General features: G+C 49.9%; 1 protein-coding gene across 2 annotated transcripts in view; it reads right to left on the bottom strand.

Moving 5' to 3' along the window:
* PKDCC (protein kinase domain containing, cytoplasmic) overlaps positions 1 to 16,564 on the bottom strand; it is a 38,710-nt gene extending 22,146 nt beyond the window's left edge. For both annotated transcript variants that reach the window (XM_075042788.1, XM_075042789.1), the window contains exons 1-2: positions 15,697 to 16,564; positions 129 to 251 (exon numbers count right to left, since the gene is read on the bottom strand). In XM_075042788.1, coding sequence (XP_074898889.1) covers positions 129 to 251; positions 15,697 to 16,368 — 795 coding nt within the window. In that variant the 5' untranslated portion in view covers positions 16,369 to 16,564. The remainder of the gene's footprint in view (positions 1 to 128; positions 252 to 15,696) is intronic.
* Positions 16,565 to 17,024: the final 460 nt, after the last annotated feature.

Here is a 17,024-nt window from a genome sequence, read left to right as displayed (position 1 = left end):
AACCAGGATGTAATCATATGCAAACCCAATGGTTAATGAACGTGAATTGCACTGCATAGTACATAACCCCTGCTTCATCCCTGATGTTATTTTGTATTCATCACTCTCTTAAAACAGTTGTTACTCACTCGAAATCTGTCTTCCCAGGAAGTCTGTAAAAGCTGAATCATCTCTAAAGGCGAGCCTAGTTCAGTGATGGTCGTCAGTGTGTCTGGGATGTCATTGCTATCTTGGTAGCAATAGCCATAGAGCTGAAAAAAAATCACAACCGGGCAATATCAGTGTAACGTATCTCAGCACGCTTTTACGTTTCTCTATGGATGAGGTGCAAAGTAAGCGTTTCTTACAAGGCTCTGAGCTCCACACATTGTCTTGGCTTGAAGTCACCCCCCAATAGCTTTTGTGTCCTCCCATTTGAGGAACACTCTCTTGCAAGTCCCAAATTAGCTAGCAGAGTTTCCTGGGGGCATCATACAGCAAAAGGCCAGTGAAGTGCCCCCTGCATACCCCTCTGTACAGGTTCTTATCTCAGTGAATGTTCTATTGGGTTTGCGTGGCAAGGTTTTGGTAGCGAGGGGGTTACAGGGGTGGCTTCTGTGAGAAGCTGCTAGAAGCTTCCCCCATGACCAACAGAGCCAATGCCAGCCAGCTCCAAGTCGGACCCACCGCTGGCCAAGGCCGAGCCCATCAGCGATGGTGGCAGCACCTCTGGGACAACAGATTTAAGAAGGGGGGGAAAACCAAACACCCGAGCAATTGCAGCCAGGAGAGAGGAGTGGGAATACGTGAGAGAAACAACCCTGCAGACCCCAAGGTCAGTGCAGAAGGAGGGGGAGGAGATGCTCCAGGCACCGGAGCAGAGATTCCCCTGCAGCCCGTGGGGAAGACCCTGGTGAGGCAGGCTGTCACCCTGCAGCCCAGGGAGGTCCACGGTGGAGCAGATATCCACCTGCAGCCTGGGGAGGACCCCACGCCAAAGCAGGTGGGTGTCTGAAGGAGGCTGTGACCCTTGGGAAAGCCCACGCTGGACCAGGTTCCTGGCAGGACCTGTGGACCCGTGGACAGAGGAGCCCACAGTGGAGCAGGTTTGCTGGCAGGACTTGTGACCCCATGGGGACCCATGCTGGAGCAGTCTGTGCCTGAAGGACTGCAGCCCATGGAAGGGACCCACACTGGAGCAGTTTGTGAAGAACTGCAGCCCATGGGAAGGACTCATGTTGGGGAAGTTCATGGAGGACTGTCTCCTGCGGGAGGGACCCCACGCTGGAGCAGAGGAAGAGTGTGAGGAGTCCTGCCCCTGAGGAGGAAGGAGCGGCAGAGACAACGTGTGATGAACTGACCCCAACCCCCATTCCCCGTCCCCCTGCACCGCTGGGAGGGAGGAGGTAGAGAACACTGGGAGTGGAGTTGTGCCCAGGAAGAAGAGAGGGGTGGGGAGAAGGTGGTTTAAGATTTGGGTTTATTTCTCATTATCCTACTCTGATTTGACTGGTAATAAACTAAATGAATTTCCCCAAGTCAAGTCTGTTTTGCCCATGATGGTAATTGGTGAGTGATCTCTCCCTGTCCTTATCTTGACCCACGAGCCTTTCATTATATTTTCTCTCCCCTGTCCAATTGAGAAGGGGAGCGACACAGTGGCTTTGGTGGGCACCTGGCATCCAGCCAGGGTCAAACCACCACAAATGTTTAAGAAAAAAATATCATAATTTAAAATATCAATGAATGCAGAAACAGAATTCTATCTGAGGAAAATTAGTTTAGCCTATGCAGTATCTGGCTAAAGACTGATTTTCTGCTTAAAAGACATCACAAAGTAGCTTTTAATGACAGTTCCCATAGGACTACTTTTTGTGCATTGAGTGGCAATGTGTATTTCAATGACATGGTAGCTTGAAAAGCAATTGAAATGCCAAAATTTATCTTTTCCCAGCCAGAAATTGCTTCTCGCTATACTTGATGGACTTTTGTGTGCAGTACCATTAAAGAAGGGCAAATACTCCAAAATATTATCTGCCAGTAGCTTCATCAATTTAAAAGCATTGAAATGGCAATTTTGATCTATGCTCCAGCTCTTTCTTGTATTTGCTTTCCAAGGACATTTGAATGATTAATTTTCACTTGCATAAATAATTGCACAAGAAGAATATTTAAAGACTGTGGAGAAGAGATGTCTTGCTTTATATGGAGTGGGACAACATCTGACAGGGCTGGGGGACGGGCTTTTACAAACTCCCTGCCAAGCCCTGGCAGAGAGGCAGTTAAATGAGCCTGATAAGGATCTGATTGCAACTTTCCAGCCCGAACAGCATGCACATGAAATAAAATTAAATGTAATCTCTGCCCCCAGTCAAATAAACCATACAGGAAAAGGGTCTGTGTGAAAATGCAGCGTTAAAAAATGTCCTGCTGCTATTCCTCTACTGCCTTGTCCTGAATTAACTTTTCAAACCTCTTTTAGTTTTAAAAAGCTCAGGGAAGATGACGGAGGTCTACTCTGAGCCGAGGGGACTCAGATATGGCCCTGCAGAAGGCAGCAGGCTCACGCAGACAGGAACAAGGTCCAACCCTAATTCACCAGGAAAGCAGAGAGCCTGCCCAGAGTGCCATCACTGGAGGGAGCAGGGTGAGGCTGAACACAACCACTGCAAGCAGATTTGAGTATCAAGCACATTCTTATGGCTTGTGACCCTCCCAGCCAGAAAAGCAAAGACCAGGCTAAAGTCAGCAAATATGGAATTTGTTATGAACCGTTCTGCTAGCTCTGACTGTAGCTGTCTACATTTGAAGGAAAAAGGGGTGCCGAAAAATGTAAAAGAAGTAAATGTTTTTCTTTTTGGTGTAAAAATGGTGCTGTATTTCAAAACAGCTGCTTAAGCATGGATGTTAACCTAAACAGAAAAAGAGCTAGAAGATTTTATTTTAAAACATGCCGAAAAGATTTTGGCATCTATGCACAACACAGAATTTGTGATAGATGCCGATATGAACATTTGAAATAGGAAAAGGGACCTTTCTCTTTACTGCCACAACCATGACAAAGATTGCAACGGCAATCATTTCTTAATCTAGAGCCATTCAGACCAGACTTGGGTTTGTTCCTTATCATCTGTGACACCATTTTTGTGCAGCTTATTGACGGGAGTTAAATCTTCGTGTGCTGCAAACTGTCTTAGAGGATTGCATCAGCACAATTCTGTTCAAGCCTTCTGAACTAAGAAAAAATAAAATTAAATGAAAATATTGAATACAATATATATCTCTTCTCAGAGACAAGCTGGATTTGGCAGTTCTGACTAGGTATTTCACGTCTCTCTTGGGTGGGGGCAGACTAAGGAGGCAGGATGAAGCTCGGTAGGTTTGAAAACCCTCGCTTCTGAGTGTCAAAATCTAACATCTGTTTTTGTATCATCTGCAGAGTTCAGCTCTTGTCTTTAGCACAGTAGCACTGTCTGTTGGGGAAAAAGCCATAAGGAAAATGAGCAAGCAAGCCAGACTGGGAAAGGACAGTCTAGCAATAACTGTTGGTTCACAGTAACACTGCATAGAAAAAAGATACCAGTTTTCATTAGACATTCTCAATGTTTGTGAAAACCATTCCAGTAATAGAAATACGGAAGACGAATGACAATTATACATACCTTTGATTACAAAAACATAATACATACATATCTGTACACACAAAATATTGATAAATTAGTCTATTTATGTCCATATGAATACATAAGTAGAAATTAATTACAGTATCTATTTGTGTCTATTTTATCTCAATCCATGAATGCCAACAGTAATAATAATGATTTAGACCTGTTCTCAGAGAGCTGAAACTTTGCTCCTAAGTAATTCTTTCATTTTAGTATCCAATTTGTACGTTGACAAAAGTCTTCACTGCCCAAGTAGCTGAATATTTGGTGTATATTTTACTATATTAATACCCATTTAATCACTTCAGTCATTGTGGAAGCTTAAATGACCCGATCCAGTTTTGGTTTCATATTAAATTGCTCTTTATTCTCATAAGAAAATTTTCTTGCATGAGTACTGCTGAACTTAATCAATCTCACAAGCTGAAAAACACAGTACGGTGCAAGTTAGTGTAGGTCTAACTCAAAAAATATATAATCTAACCTGAGCTCTTTATTGTTTTTACTTAAGTGAAACCTCTCCAGATGCAGTGTTATTACATAATTATATAGAGTTATAAAAGCACAGAAGTCTGAGTTATAAAGGATTTATTGGGCCACATTTATACTTTTCTAAACGAACTCCTGAAACTAAATGCAAAAATGCACATGTAATTACATGGCCATATTTGTATGTGCAATTACAATGATTACAAACTGGGCAAGTCCCAACAGCCAGTTAAGCATCTAAAATGGTTACATTCATCCCCTCCTGATGAACCACCAGCCAGCATACAGATGTTACAAAATACAGAATATATATAGATGCAAAATATTCCAAGACAGTAATTCTTAGGCCTTCCGTTCAAGAAGCCAACTTCTTAAGACACAGAAACAAATACAGAGGTACTACCCAAAATACTTTTTCTTTTTCCCCTTCCTTTTGTTTTTGTCCAATCCATTTTAAGGTCTGAAATGAGACAAAATGGTTTGTATTCCCGGACGGTGAAGTAAGAAACAGATAGCTGGATGCGTACAATAACAAGAAAAATAACCACACGGGGAAACTGAATATAGCTGGAAGCAAAAGATGAGCCAAAATATCTCCTCTATCTGAAATTCTATTAGGTTGGACATCATTCTCAGCGTCGCAAAGCTACACTTTAGATATATTCAACAGTGATGGTTTTCATACGCCTTTTCAGTATGGTTCCAATTAAATGAATGGAAAGAAATACAATCCCACATCTTTTTGCTATCTCGAGTCGCTGCATTTAAATGCCACCCTAGTATATTTTTGTGTAGAATCTAATAGCAAACAGTCGCAATATCGGGATGCCTTTCTGTCTGTTTAGAAAAACGTAGGCCAGATATGAAATGTTGACTTGTTCTCACATCGTGTGCCGTAATTCATTTTGAGTAGCCCTGTTTACCGAACCCTTCCCTCGCTGTTTGCATTTTCTCAGTCATAAAGGCTGGGTCCTGCATTAGTCTTTACGCACCCAAAACCCCCACTGACTGCCACAGTTTTTAGGCATGCTGGGCATACAGGGTCAGCCCCTGCGGAAGTTATATTGCTTTGTAGAAGCCCATGTCCCTACAGCCGGCCAGTTCACCTCCCTTTACAACTCCTTTTACTACAAATTATGGGGACAGAGGTGCCCCTTTCAGAGGAGCTGGGAGGGGGGGGGGAGGAGGGCGAAAGCAGAGGTCAGCCCCTACACAAAAGCCGACAAGCTTACTGAATAAAAACACAAAATAAAGGAGCTTATTAAGCTGTCATCAGCAGGGTAAGTCTGTGCAAACAACGAGCCCTCTTGCATTAGCGTAGGCACCCTAGCCACATTTTCAGAAAAATAAATGTCAAGCCAGAACCTCGCCAAAGTGTTACACTTCATTTATAGAGGTTGCTCAGTGGGGAATGGTAGGACCAGCCACCTTTCCCAGCCAGAGCTCCCCCGGCTCTGCCCCGCTGCCCGGCTGCGGCAGACCCGCTGCCCCAGCTACTGGAGGGCAAACCCCCCTGTATAGATCATGCAATTTCCCTAAAAATTACAACACCATGTGAATCTTTTTCTTTGCCTTGACAGCTTTTAGCCCTCAATGTTCACAATCTTTAGATTTTCTCTACAACCACAAAAGCTGGAAATTTCCCCATTTTTTCTTTAAGGAACATGAGATTTCTGTGACTCCAAGAACAGAAACTTTGAGAACACTATTACCAGCTGTAATATAAGTGACAGGCTCAATTGCATTACACTAGAAGTAATTTCTAGAAACCTCATTCTTATCTCTTTTAATTTGGACTTGCCCAAACTTACTACAGTAAGGCCTAACTGCTGCCCACAGTACAAAAGTGCAATTAAAAAAATCTCACTTTTATGAAGAGCAACAGTAGTCAACACTGGCCGCAGACTTTCTTTTCAAAAATACAAGGACACAGGGTTACCTAATCAAAACTGGTTGTGTCAAGATTGTATTTTGTACTGGCTTGGTGCCCTCGAGAAATAAAAAGCTCCTACTGACATCGGTAGCCATTTGATGAGGCATTTGTGTGAGCTGCTACATGTCAAAACCAGCACAGCACATTTTAGAAGCTCTTGCTACTTTATTGCTATCATCAAAGTGAATGTAATATTTTTTATGCAACCAATCCTTGGATTCACCTTTCATTCCTGGAGCTCTGGGACAGTCCCTGCAAGAGCAAGAACTCCCAGCACTGTCTGATACAGCTGTGATTTACCAATCCATGATTTGAGATGTTTATATCACTCTAAGATCTATTCATCCCTCAGGTTTTAAATATTTCCCTTCATCACTGATGGTATATACATATATAAATATACACATATATACACACAGGCACATATATATGTATATATTTGTGTATATATGGCATATATATGTATATGAGTGTTTCTATGTATAATATATACACATTATATCTGCATCTATATTTTAATGTTTTATATATTTTTAAAATATGCATTAAAATATAGTAAAATATTGTTTTATATTGCCACACCTACTAAGTCCAAAAACATCTGGAAACCTGAAACATGCATCTCCCTAGAAAAAGGGTGAGTTCCCTGAAAGGCCTAAACTTAATAAAGGTCAATCCAGTGTCAACCTTCCTGCTACAGGATATATAGAGATGGTGCATGAGAAGTGAATTGATTTTCCTCACTGAAATCTAGCAATCAAGCCCTGCCAAGCGCTGAGCTTCACTGGGAACAGACTTTCATACAGGGCATCCCCAGGACCATGCAGAAACTTTTAAGAGCAGGACCAAAACTGTATGCTGACAGCTGTGAGGCAGGATTTCCTCTGCTGCTGGATACTAGAACCGAGAGCAAGCAGTGGGTAATTCAAATACTAAACTCTAAATTCAGAGCTCTGCCTAGGCTTTTATTTATAAATACATTATTACGATTAGCATTAAACTCCGGCAGAGCTAGAAGGTACCAGAATCTCGCACCTGGCACTGTTACTAAACATGGAAGTTCATTAATAGAAAAATTGGAATGTATTATTTAGAAACACACGCGTATGTATGTCTAACCACCTCTGTCGGTACACCCATAGAGATCCACAGATATCTCCATATATTTTATATGCATGTGTGTGTATACATACCCATATATACCTGCTGTTCTGACACATATTATGCTGGCTATAATCTTATGATTTAGTAATGTTAACTCCCTTTTACTCTCCCTGCTTTCCTTATACTCTGAAGTGGAAAATTCTTCTAAAAACATTCACAGTGCTTTGAATTTGCATTGCACTGCACAAGCTCAAGGCCCAACCCTGCAAATATTTAGTCACACAAGTAGCCTACTCTTGTAAAGCCTTCCAGCGAAGACAAATAGATCCGCTCATACAACCATGATTTCAATGGAAACGGGCTGATATCACTGGAGGGGGAGTTCATTATCTTGCAAATAGCCAGAGCAGAAGCTCCCCTGACCTCCATCCACAGCCACTGCATTCAGTTCCACTGCACCTAAAGTTTAACCCTTCGTTATGACATGATTTTGCACTAGAAAACTATCAAATAACCTCTGTGCATTCCACGTCCAGAAAAGCTTGACTTAGAAGAATTATACAGACATGTCTAATGAATCTTTCTAAGGTATCTGAGTCATATCACTGTGTACTTCATCATAGTGAGCTTTAAAATAAGTTTGGAGTCTATCTGCAGCTACATAGTCCAAGAAAGAAGTAACATTTTCCAAATCATATTGTTCCAAATTTGTCCTAGAACAATATAAAATATCCATGTTTGGTGTCTGCTACCTAAACTGAGTGGTTCAGCTGAGTGTGACAAAAAATAGTAACTCCTTTAAAATTAGTCTAGAGTCCATATTACTATTAGCACAGTGCCTGTGAGAACTAATTCTTCTCAAGTTTTTTCATGGCCATCACAGACATGAAAAATTGCAATCGGAGTTAGATGCCACAAGGCATCTACCTGAACCATCAGATGACCGTGTTGGTGCAAAAATCCATGAAAGAGACTTCCAAAAACCCCAGCTTGTATATCTGACACAGACACTTAATAAATCAGGACTGCAAGACTTCCAAGTATGGCCCCAGCTCATGCCCAAGTCCACCAACGCTCTGTGTGTCTGTGCGGCGAGCAGAGGGCCGGAGGATCAGAGCTCTGCCAGCCCTGGAGTGCTCTCCCACGGGTCACCTCCCGCCTCCTTGGCCAACCACCACAGCCCTACCTGCCCTTCCCGAAATATGGCTGCAACTGGAAGAGAGAGCATGTACAAAAGGGCCACAACGATCCGTTGTGAGGATAGAATAGAAGAGAATATTTCAGTTGGAAGGGATCTACAACAATCATCTAGTACAACTTCCTGACCACTTCAGGGCTGACCAGAAGTTAAAGCATGTTATTAAGGGCATTGTCCAAATGCCTCTTAAACACTGATGGGCTTGGGGCACTGACCAGCTCTCTAGGAAGCCTGTTCCAGTGTTTGACCACCACCCTGGTAAAGAAACGCTTCCTAAAGTCAAGTGTGAACCCCCCCTGGTGCAGCTTTGAACCATTCCCACGCACCCTATCAACGGATACCAGGGAGAAGAGGTTTACCTAGCTACCCCACGCTTGGATGGGGTGGGGAGTGAAAGGAGAAGCTCTAAAAACCACGTGCTTTCCCTTGCAATTCTGCCCTGGTCATAACTAACTTCCAGGCCAGGATATGGATGTGGCAGAGCGGCCTTGTTCACTCATTGTGGCTCCCATGAAAAAAGGCAAGCAGCAAGAGAGAACTTGATCATACCCACAGCATCCCATGGTGACTGGTGATCTCCCCAAGCCGCCGCACAGAAGAAACAGTGCTGGGCTCCCCTGAAGGAAACTGGATGAGGTTGCAAGTCGTCAGCTCCCATAAAGGAGGCAGAAATTCAAACCAGAGTCTTCTGGAACGATTTACATGGCACATAAAACTGAGAAGCAATCATAGAAATCATTCAACAAATGATTGGGATTAGTTTTATGAATGCTGCTTTCAAAAGGATGGACGATGTAACCCTTTTAACTTGCGTGATGGCACGTGCCTTATGGAAAGCTGCTCCTGCCAACAGCTTTGCAAGTTGAACTGCCTCTGTCTTCCCATGCAATTCAATGGGAAAAAAACATTATTTGGTGACTTCAGCACCAAGACATACAGCTTCCCTTCCAGTAACACGAACAGTTAGAGTTGGTTTGCAATTGTACCAGCTCTGCGCTTCCAGCAGCTCTGGAGTTCTTGTTAACAGATCCTTTCTTCACTCTTAAGAGTGCAGGATAACATCTGGGCCTTTTGGGAAGCAGTCTCGCAATAAAGAAGCACTTTGTGTAATTCTTCTTTCCTCGCCAAACCGCATCCGTCTGCTCTCTCTGCCCTTCTCCACTCCACCCCAAGCTCCTTGAGGCTGTGGGGACAGCTGTTAGCAGCAGCGAGCTGTCTCCACCGAGCCATCAGTAGGTGGCACTGCCTGCTTTTTTCTCTCCACCCACATCAGTGTCCAGTGCTGACACCCTATATCGACCACCACTAACAACTCTGAAGGATGCCCCAGTGACTCCGACACCTCCTCTCCTGCAAGGTGTGTCTACAGGACTGTCAAGCAGTGGAGTGTCCGGGACAAAGGCGCAGCTTCACCTCTGCTCGCCGGGCAGTGGTGGTGGCAGCTTTTCCAGAGGAAGGAGGTGCCCAGCAAGCAGTGCAAACCTCTCCTGCTACCTCAACAGGATTTGGCAGGCTCATCTGCTCGGGACCTGAAGTTCCTCTGATCCTAATGCCTGTTAAACAGATGGTGTCAGCCTGGTCTTGCACCGTGTGTGGTGGCCTCATTCATCTTTAGACAACCTGTCCCAAGAGCAGCTCAAATGAGCTACTTCAGAAAAGCTTTACAAAAAAATCCCGGTCTAAAAGGACTCTCCTACTCGCAGCAATCCCCTACCGATGACTGCATGTGGAGCACATAGTCAGACCCCAGCCAGCCCCAGCCCCAGCCTGGAAGGTTAATTCTCATTAGGTGCTTGGGTTTGAAAAGTTTGCTCCCAAGAGCTGTGAACCTCTGCTGCCCCATCCAAAATTCAGAATGACAAATTCTCCACATAGTCACCCACCACCTGGTATCAGCAACCACAGCACTCTTCTCAGGCCAGCAGTTCCCAAAGTTGTCATGGTCAAACTCTAGCCAACTGCAGATCAAGGCTTGTTGCTGGGAATCCTGCACCACTGCCACCACAAAGGGGATTCAATGCCCACCCACTGGCAACAGGGAAGAGGTCCCTGAGTAGCTGTTTCCACCACGGCTTGATCTCCCCTTCCCCCCTCCTTTCTGTGAAAACAACTGTGGATTCATGCAAGCAGGATGGGGAAGGACCAGACCTTCAACAGTCCGTGCACTCCCTATGCAAATGTATTTGCACTGGAAATTAATTGTATATTGGCTTTCTTCAGACTTGGAAAGACTGTCTACTTCCACTTGGAATACGCAAACTGTATACAAAGCTTTACTATTTTAATTCTCACATTAAAATTAAAACTGCCCTATCCTGCTGGCTATGCATATGTATAGGGAAACCATCAGGGTAAAATATCTGTTAATTATCACATGTAAAGAAAAGAAAATCTTATCTAAAAATAGGTATTTAAAAATACCATGACCAGCTAGCACATCTTAAGTCTACTGAACTTGTCGACAGCAAATGATGTATTATTTTCAGTACTATTTTATTCAGTGAATTTTCTAAGTGATAAATATTCTCACTGTAATCCTGACCATTTAAAACAAATTAATAATAAAATGTGCTAGTCCTAACGGAACCAATTCATATAGAAACTGCTTTGACATCATAACTTGGACGGTGACTTTTTTAGTGTGGATGCCATCCCAGTATTTCATCTGCGTGTCTTAACTTTATGCTAAAGCTAAATAAGCCACATGAAACGCCTTGTCTGGGCAGTCAGCAAACCACTGGTTCTGTTAGCAGCTGGTGTCTTCCATTGGCTTCAGACAAAGCCAACCGTTTTCCTTGAGCTTTTGTGTTTGTTTTTAAGAAAGCGGTAGCTTCTTCTTAAATGAATCATTGTGAACTCACACTACCAGTGCTGATAAATAGCTGTCACAGAAATAAGCTTGCACTCTTCCAACCATCTGCAGTTTCAAACCTTCCCTCCCTTCTCTTCAGCTTCAGTAAGGCAAAGAAAGAAAAGAATTCCTCCAAAGAGCCACTTATGCCCATGAATGGCAACACCCTTAATTCTGATACTCCAGGGCTATAATTACATTATTACAGTAAATCAAACATTGCCTTTGTGTCTTTACAATCGCGCTCATTGTTTGAAATTAACTGCAAATGGTTTGATTTTCTTTTCTTCCTCAAATACGGGCAGGGAGGAATTAAAGCACACTAAATCATCTTCCCCACTAAAATGCACAGAAAGCCAGGATTCAGACAGCAGCATTTGAACTTTGCAAGAAAAGAAACCGCAGCACGGAGGGAAAGGAAGAGATCAGGCACCGCATTTGACACAGAGTGACTGCAAAGCAATTAGCGGGCCCCTAAATCCTCTGTTACAATAAATCACTGACCCAGTTCCCCCTCTTCCCCAGTGCCCTTCATTATAAAATCAACTTTAATGAACTACCCCTCTCTTCCCCACTCCAAAGCAAATATATTTCCAGTGCAGCCTGCACCTGCCCTTCCCAGCGGCTGCCTCGCCAGGGAGCCTCGGGCAGCCCCAGCAAGCGGCAGCGGGCCGGGGGCTGCCCCAGACTGCAGGGGCCAGGGGGGCAATGGCACTTGGGCGGCATACAGGCGCTTTTAGTGATGGGCAGAGCACGTAAATAAAAAACAGGAAGGCAAGCTGCCTTCGCATCGGCGTTGGCTAATGCGAAACCTCTCTCCCTCTTGCCGGTTTTCCTCGTTTCTTTTGATAGACTTGATTCGCCACATCTGCCGGAGCTGACACATCTGGCTCCTTCCCCAGGCGGAGGGCACGGTGGACATGTCAACATGTTGTCTGAAGGCAGGGGTACTTTCTGGAAAGAGCTCTTTTCCCCTCTATCATACATTGTACAATAACCAAGCCTTTTAAAAGGACGGCGGGGGAAAAAAAAAAAAAAAAAAAAAAGCTGATTTTGACAAGAGACAGGCCAGAATGGGAACTGCTGAGACAGTAAAGAACAAGCCTGTTATCTTACAAACTACACTTCAGGCTGTCAGCTGCCAGAGATTTACAGGAAAACCCCCTTTCCTAGGGCTGAACCTACACGAAACTTTATTTCCAGCAGAAGAAACTCACGAACGCATTCACCCCGAATAGCCCCTGACCGGGGCCGGGGATGCTCAGGAGCAGCGGGGCGCGGGGGAGGACAAGGCAGCCCGGGGGAGGACAAGGCAGCCCGGGGGAGGGAGGCCGCCGCCGCCGCCGCCGCGCCGCTGCCCTGCCCGCGGCGGCCCTACGGCGTCCGTGCATGGCTCCCCGGGTGCCGGGGCCGCTTCCCCCGCTTCTCCTCCCCCCAGCCCACGGCGTGGGGAGGCGGGGGGAAGACCTCCGGCCGGCCCCGAGCAGCCCCGGTTCGCCTCCAGCCCCGGGCGGAGCGGGGAGCTGCGGGGATCCCGCCGGCTCCGGCCGGGACGGCGCTCGCAGGTGGCAGCGGGGGCGGGTGCCGGCTCCCGCAGAGGCCGGGAGGGAAAAGCATCGGCCGCCTCCGTGCCCCAAGCCCCCCCGGCTCCCCCCTCGCTGCCCCGAGCCGGGGCTGCTGCAGGCTGCCCGCCAGCCCTGCCCGCCCGCAGCGCAGGAGGGTGGCACGTCCTTCGAGCTATTTATAGCAGCCGGCTCGTATTTGGGTATGCCGGGAGCCGCCGGGGCGGGGGGGTGAGGAGCAAAAAAGAGGTAAGGAGCAAAGGCAGAAAAGCTCCCGGCCTTGGCTGGCCCAGCAGATGTTGTGTCGCGCCTTCGGCATCTGTAGGCAGCGTGGGTCCTACTGCTCCAATGAAAGCTGAAGCGCCTGTCAAAAGCCAGAAGAGGGGAGGAGATGCTGGCTTTTGAACCGATCTCCTCCGCCTCGGCAGCAAACCCTGGACAGTGATTTCTAAGCCCTGGGCCGGCTGCCGCTGAAAACAAGCTAAAAAGCAGTCCTGAGGTCGGTAGATCCTGTCCCCTTTGAGATGTTAACAGGGATGTAATTAATAAATTTCCCGTTGCTCGCTGGTGCCCGTTTTCTGCACCGGTTTTACGACTCCGGCGTGCCACCAGAGACCTATTCCTGGCCCACACAGCTGCCCTGACTGTGCCTAGATAAAGTCTGTCAGGGCGATTTTTATAGTCTCCCTTCAAGGTAATGTCTTATCAAATGTTTAGCCCTTGCTCACGCCGCAGGAACCTCGGGCCGTGCCTCTCTAGAATGAAAAACGTTAAACAAAACTGTGGGCGACGTACAGGGGCTCAGGGCTCTTCTGATCCCAGCCAGGCAGCTCCGTCAGGGGCTGACGGAGCCGGAGGGCAGACAAAGGAAAAGGCGATGACAAAATCGGAACGAAACCGAAAACATGTTTCTGATTTAAGTGTAATCTATTTTTAAATTGGGTGGCATGTAAATATGAAGCCCTAATTAACACGCGGGATTTTTGCCCATGAGAGCATTTTCCCAGCACGGAGGCTGGGCGTGTTTCTCCTCCCGGCGCTTGTGGAAGCGCCTGCTCGTCCTCCGGCAGCTCCAGCCCCGGCCCTCCGCGCCGAGGGACACCCCACATCTCGCCTTCGCTTCCCCCTCCGGAGCCCACCCCACCTCACGAAACGGAGAAGCGAATGACCGCGGCCCCCCCGAGCTCCGCTGCAGAGGGAGCGGGGCTGCAGGCAGCTGCCAGCCCGCTGCCGGGGGTCCCCCCCGCCCGCACACGCGGAAACACCGCGGCGGCGGCGGCTGCTGCTCGGGACCCTTCACAGACAACGCAGCCCCCTTCCATTTTGTGAGGGGGATTGATCCAAATCAACGCCAAGTGAATCTTTCCAGAGCAGAAAACTACACACGACTAACATGGGGAAGAGCCACTAGCGCCTACTAAAATGATCCGCGACTTTAAAAACACACGCTTCAAGCTCAACCTGGCCAACTCGCTTCCACTGAGCAAGAAAAAGTCTTGGGGGAAGAAAAAATCCCCATAGCGTTTACAACTGTAGGGTGTATTTCCTGCTGTCAACTCAATCAGTAACGATGGCTGCACCCAAGCACGGGTTTCCCAAGAAGAATTCATCACAGCAACAGAGGAGCAACTAACATCCTTACTAGGAGCACAGCTTTTTGTAGTTTGCCAGATGTTGTTCTCCTCATGTATTATAGTTAGACCTGGCACCACAGAGGAAAGAATATGGAAATAGGAAGGGAGGAAGGAAGGAAGGTTGGTTAATATCTATTTTCTTGTGGATAAACCATGACCACCCTTTCTTTGAACAGTATATGAAACTCGAGAGCTTTGATCGCTGGGATCTGAAGTTCTCGTGGGGGAGCTGGTACTCCTGCTGCTGCTGCTGAAGAAGAAACACAAAACTCCTTTACTCGATTCAGTTCAAAAAACACCTACTGTGAGACCGTCTGGTCTAACGTTCATTTTTTATTCTACTGCAACGCTCACGCTATGCGAAACGCAATAGGAATTTCCATACCAGCATTTACATCCAAATGGACCCGTTGAGATTCATGCTGATGTGTAACAGTCGTACTATGCAGCCCTTCTGGCAAGTGCCGCGGTGTCGGCGCACTGACTAACAGGACTAACACTCGGCCTCTCCCTGTTGTTACCCCGTGGGCTGCTCCCCGTGCCGGGGCTGCTCCCCGTGCCGGGGCTGCGTGTACCCGGCGCGGCGCCGCGGAAGGGGCAGCGCCCGCCGAGAGCCACCGCGGCCGGGGTGCCCCCCTCTGCCTCCTGCTCTCCAGGGGTGCCGCAGCAAGCGGCGCTTGCATTCTAGACGGCCTTTATTTCCCACGTCTGGGGAGTGCTTTTGAATCGCCGAGTCCTTCCTCAGCTCTCGCCCTCACCCCCTTCCCCACCTGGGTATTAATTCCGCTGGCGAGGAAGAGCGATCAGAAGCAAGCCGCAAGGCCGGCCGTGGCGGGCGGATGCCGGCCAGGTTAGCCCTGCTCCAGGCGGCAGGGGCGATGCCCCCCGTCCCGCACCTTGCCCCGCCGGGGCGAATGGCTTGTCGGCGGGGGGTGAGCACCGCTGGTGGTGCGGGGCTGCCGGCGGAAAGCGCCCACCGACGCGCCTCCTGCCTTCCCCCCGACCCGCGACGGGGAGGGCAGGCGAGGAGCCGCCGCGCCCGCAGGGCCCTCTGCCTCGGCAACCGCCGGCCGCCACCGCGCCTCTCGACGGGGCCGCGGCTCCCCGCGGAGGCGGTGAACTCCCGGGGGATTCGCGGCACGGCGCCCGGCCCGCTCCCCGCTCACGCCCGGCGGTAGCACGGACGCGCTGCCCGCGGCGGGGCCAAGAAAACGGCGGAAACCCGGCGCGACCCGCCCGCCTCGGCGGGGCTCCGCGGCCGCCCGCGCGGGACCCGCGTACCTGCAGGACGTTGGCGTGGCGCAGCCGCTGCAGCAGGATCATCTCCTTGACGATCTTGTAGGCGGCCAGGCGGTAGCAGTCCCCCAGGGCGGAGAACTGCCGCACGCAGTGGGCGATGTCGTGCCCGCCGAAATCCACCGCCTTCAGCGCCACGGCCAGCGTGCGGTTGAGGACCGCCTTGTAGACCGCCTTGGTGTACCCCGAGCCCAAGTACTGCACGCCGCTGACATTGCGGATGTCGCGGCAGCCCAGCAGCGGCGGCTCCAGCGAGAGCTCGGCCGAGGCGCCGGCCCGCGGCCCCGCCGCCGCTCGGCCCCGCGGTCCCGGCTGCTCGGCCGAGGTGCGCGGCGGCGCCAGGTCCATCAGGCGCCGCTCCCGCGGCCGCAGCGGCCGCCGCCCCGCCGCCGCCGCCGCCGCCGCCGCCCGGTGCTGCCGGTAGCGCAGCACCTCCTCGTAGCGCTCGCGGATCTGCCGCGCCAGGGCGGCCCGGCCGCCGCCGCCGCCCTCCTCCTCCGGCGGGTAGAGGGGGGCGCCGGGCGGGGAGGGGGGCGCCCCGTCGCGGGGCGGCGGCGGCGGGTGCTCGGAGCCGGGGACGAAGAGGACGTTGAGCAGGGTGCCCAGGAGGAAGGCGAGGCAGCAGCCGGCCGCCACCGCCGTCTTCCTGCGCCTCATCGCCGCTTCGCTGCCGGCTTGTCCAGCCTTTCGGGCTTCTCTCCTCTGCCCCTTCCCCGGGAACCAGCTCCGAGGCTTTTTTTCTTTTCTTTTTCTCCCCCCCCCCTTTTTTTTTTTTTTCCTCCGGGCTGTGCCGGGCAGAGCGGACCCGGGCGCTCAGCCGGAGCTCAGCCCCTTACGGCGCGCCCGCATGACACTTGCCTCCCTGCTTTTAAGCCTCTGAAGCACTTATTATTAGCGGGACGCGGAGGAGGGCGGGGGGGCGGGGGGGATCCCCGGGTCGCTACCCCCGCCGACGCGCACTGATTGACAGCCCGGCCCTCCCCGAGGCCCGGCCGAGCAGCAGGGGGGCCTGGGAAACGTAGTTCCCCGCGGAAGCCCCGCCGGCGAGGCCGGGAGCCGGGACTACATCTCCCAGGCTCGGCAGAGCCCCCCGGCGGGGAAGGCGTGGGGCGGGGCGGGACGGCGCGGGCGGGCCCACCCCCCGACGGGCGCCGCGGCCCCGGCGCTGGGGATGCCGCCGCCGCCGCCGCCGGGGGCTGCCGGGCGGGGCGGGCCGCGGGCGCTGCCGCCGGGCCAGGCGGGAGCTGCGCGGCGGTGGTCCTCCCCACGCGTGTCCGCGCGGCGCGGTGAGAGTCGCGCCGGCGGCGGTTTGC

Source organism: Buteo buteo, chromosome 12 (genome assembly GCF_964188355.1).
Source record: "Buteo buteo chromosome 12, bButBut1.hap1.1, whole genome shotgun sequence".
NCBI classification, from domain to species: domain Eukaryota; kingdom Metazoa; phylum Chordata; class Aves; order Accipitriformes; family Accipitridae; genus Buteo; species Buteo buteo.
The sequence above is the reverse complement of the archived record's forward strand: the minus strand, read 5'-3'. Positions and strand labels throughout refer to the sequence as shown.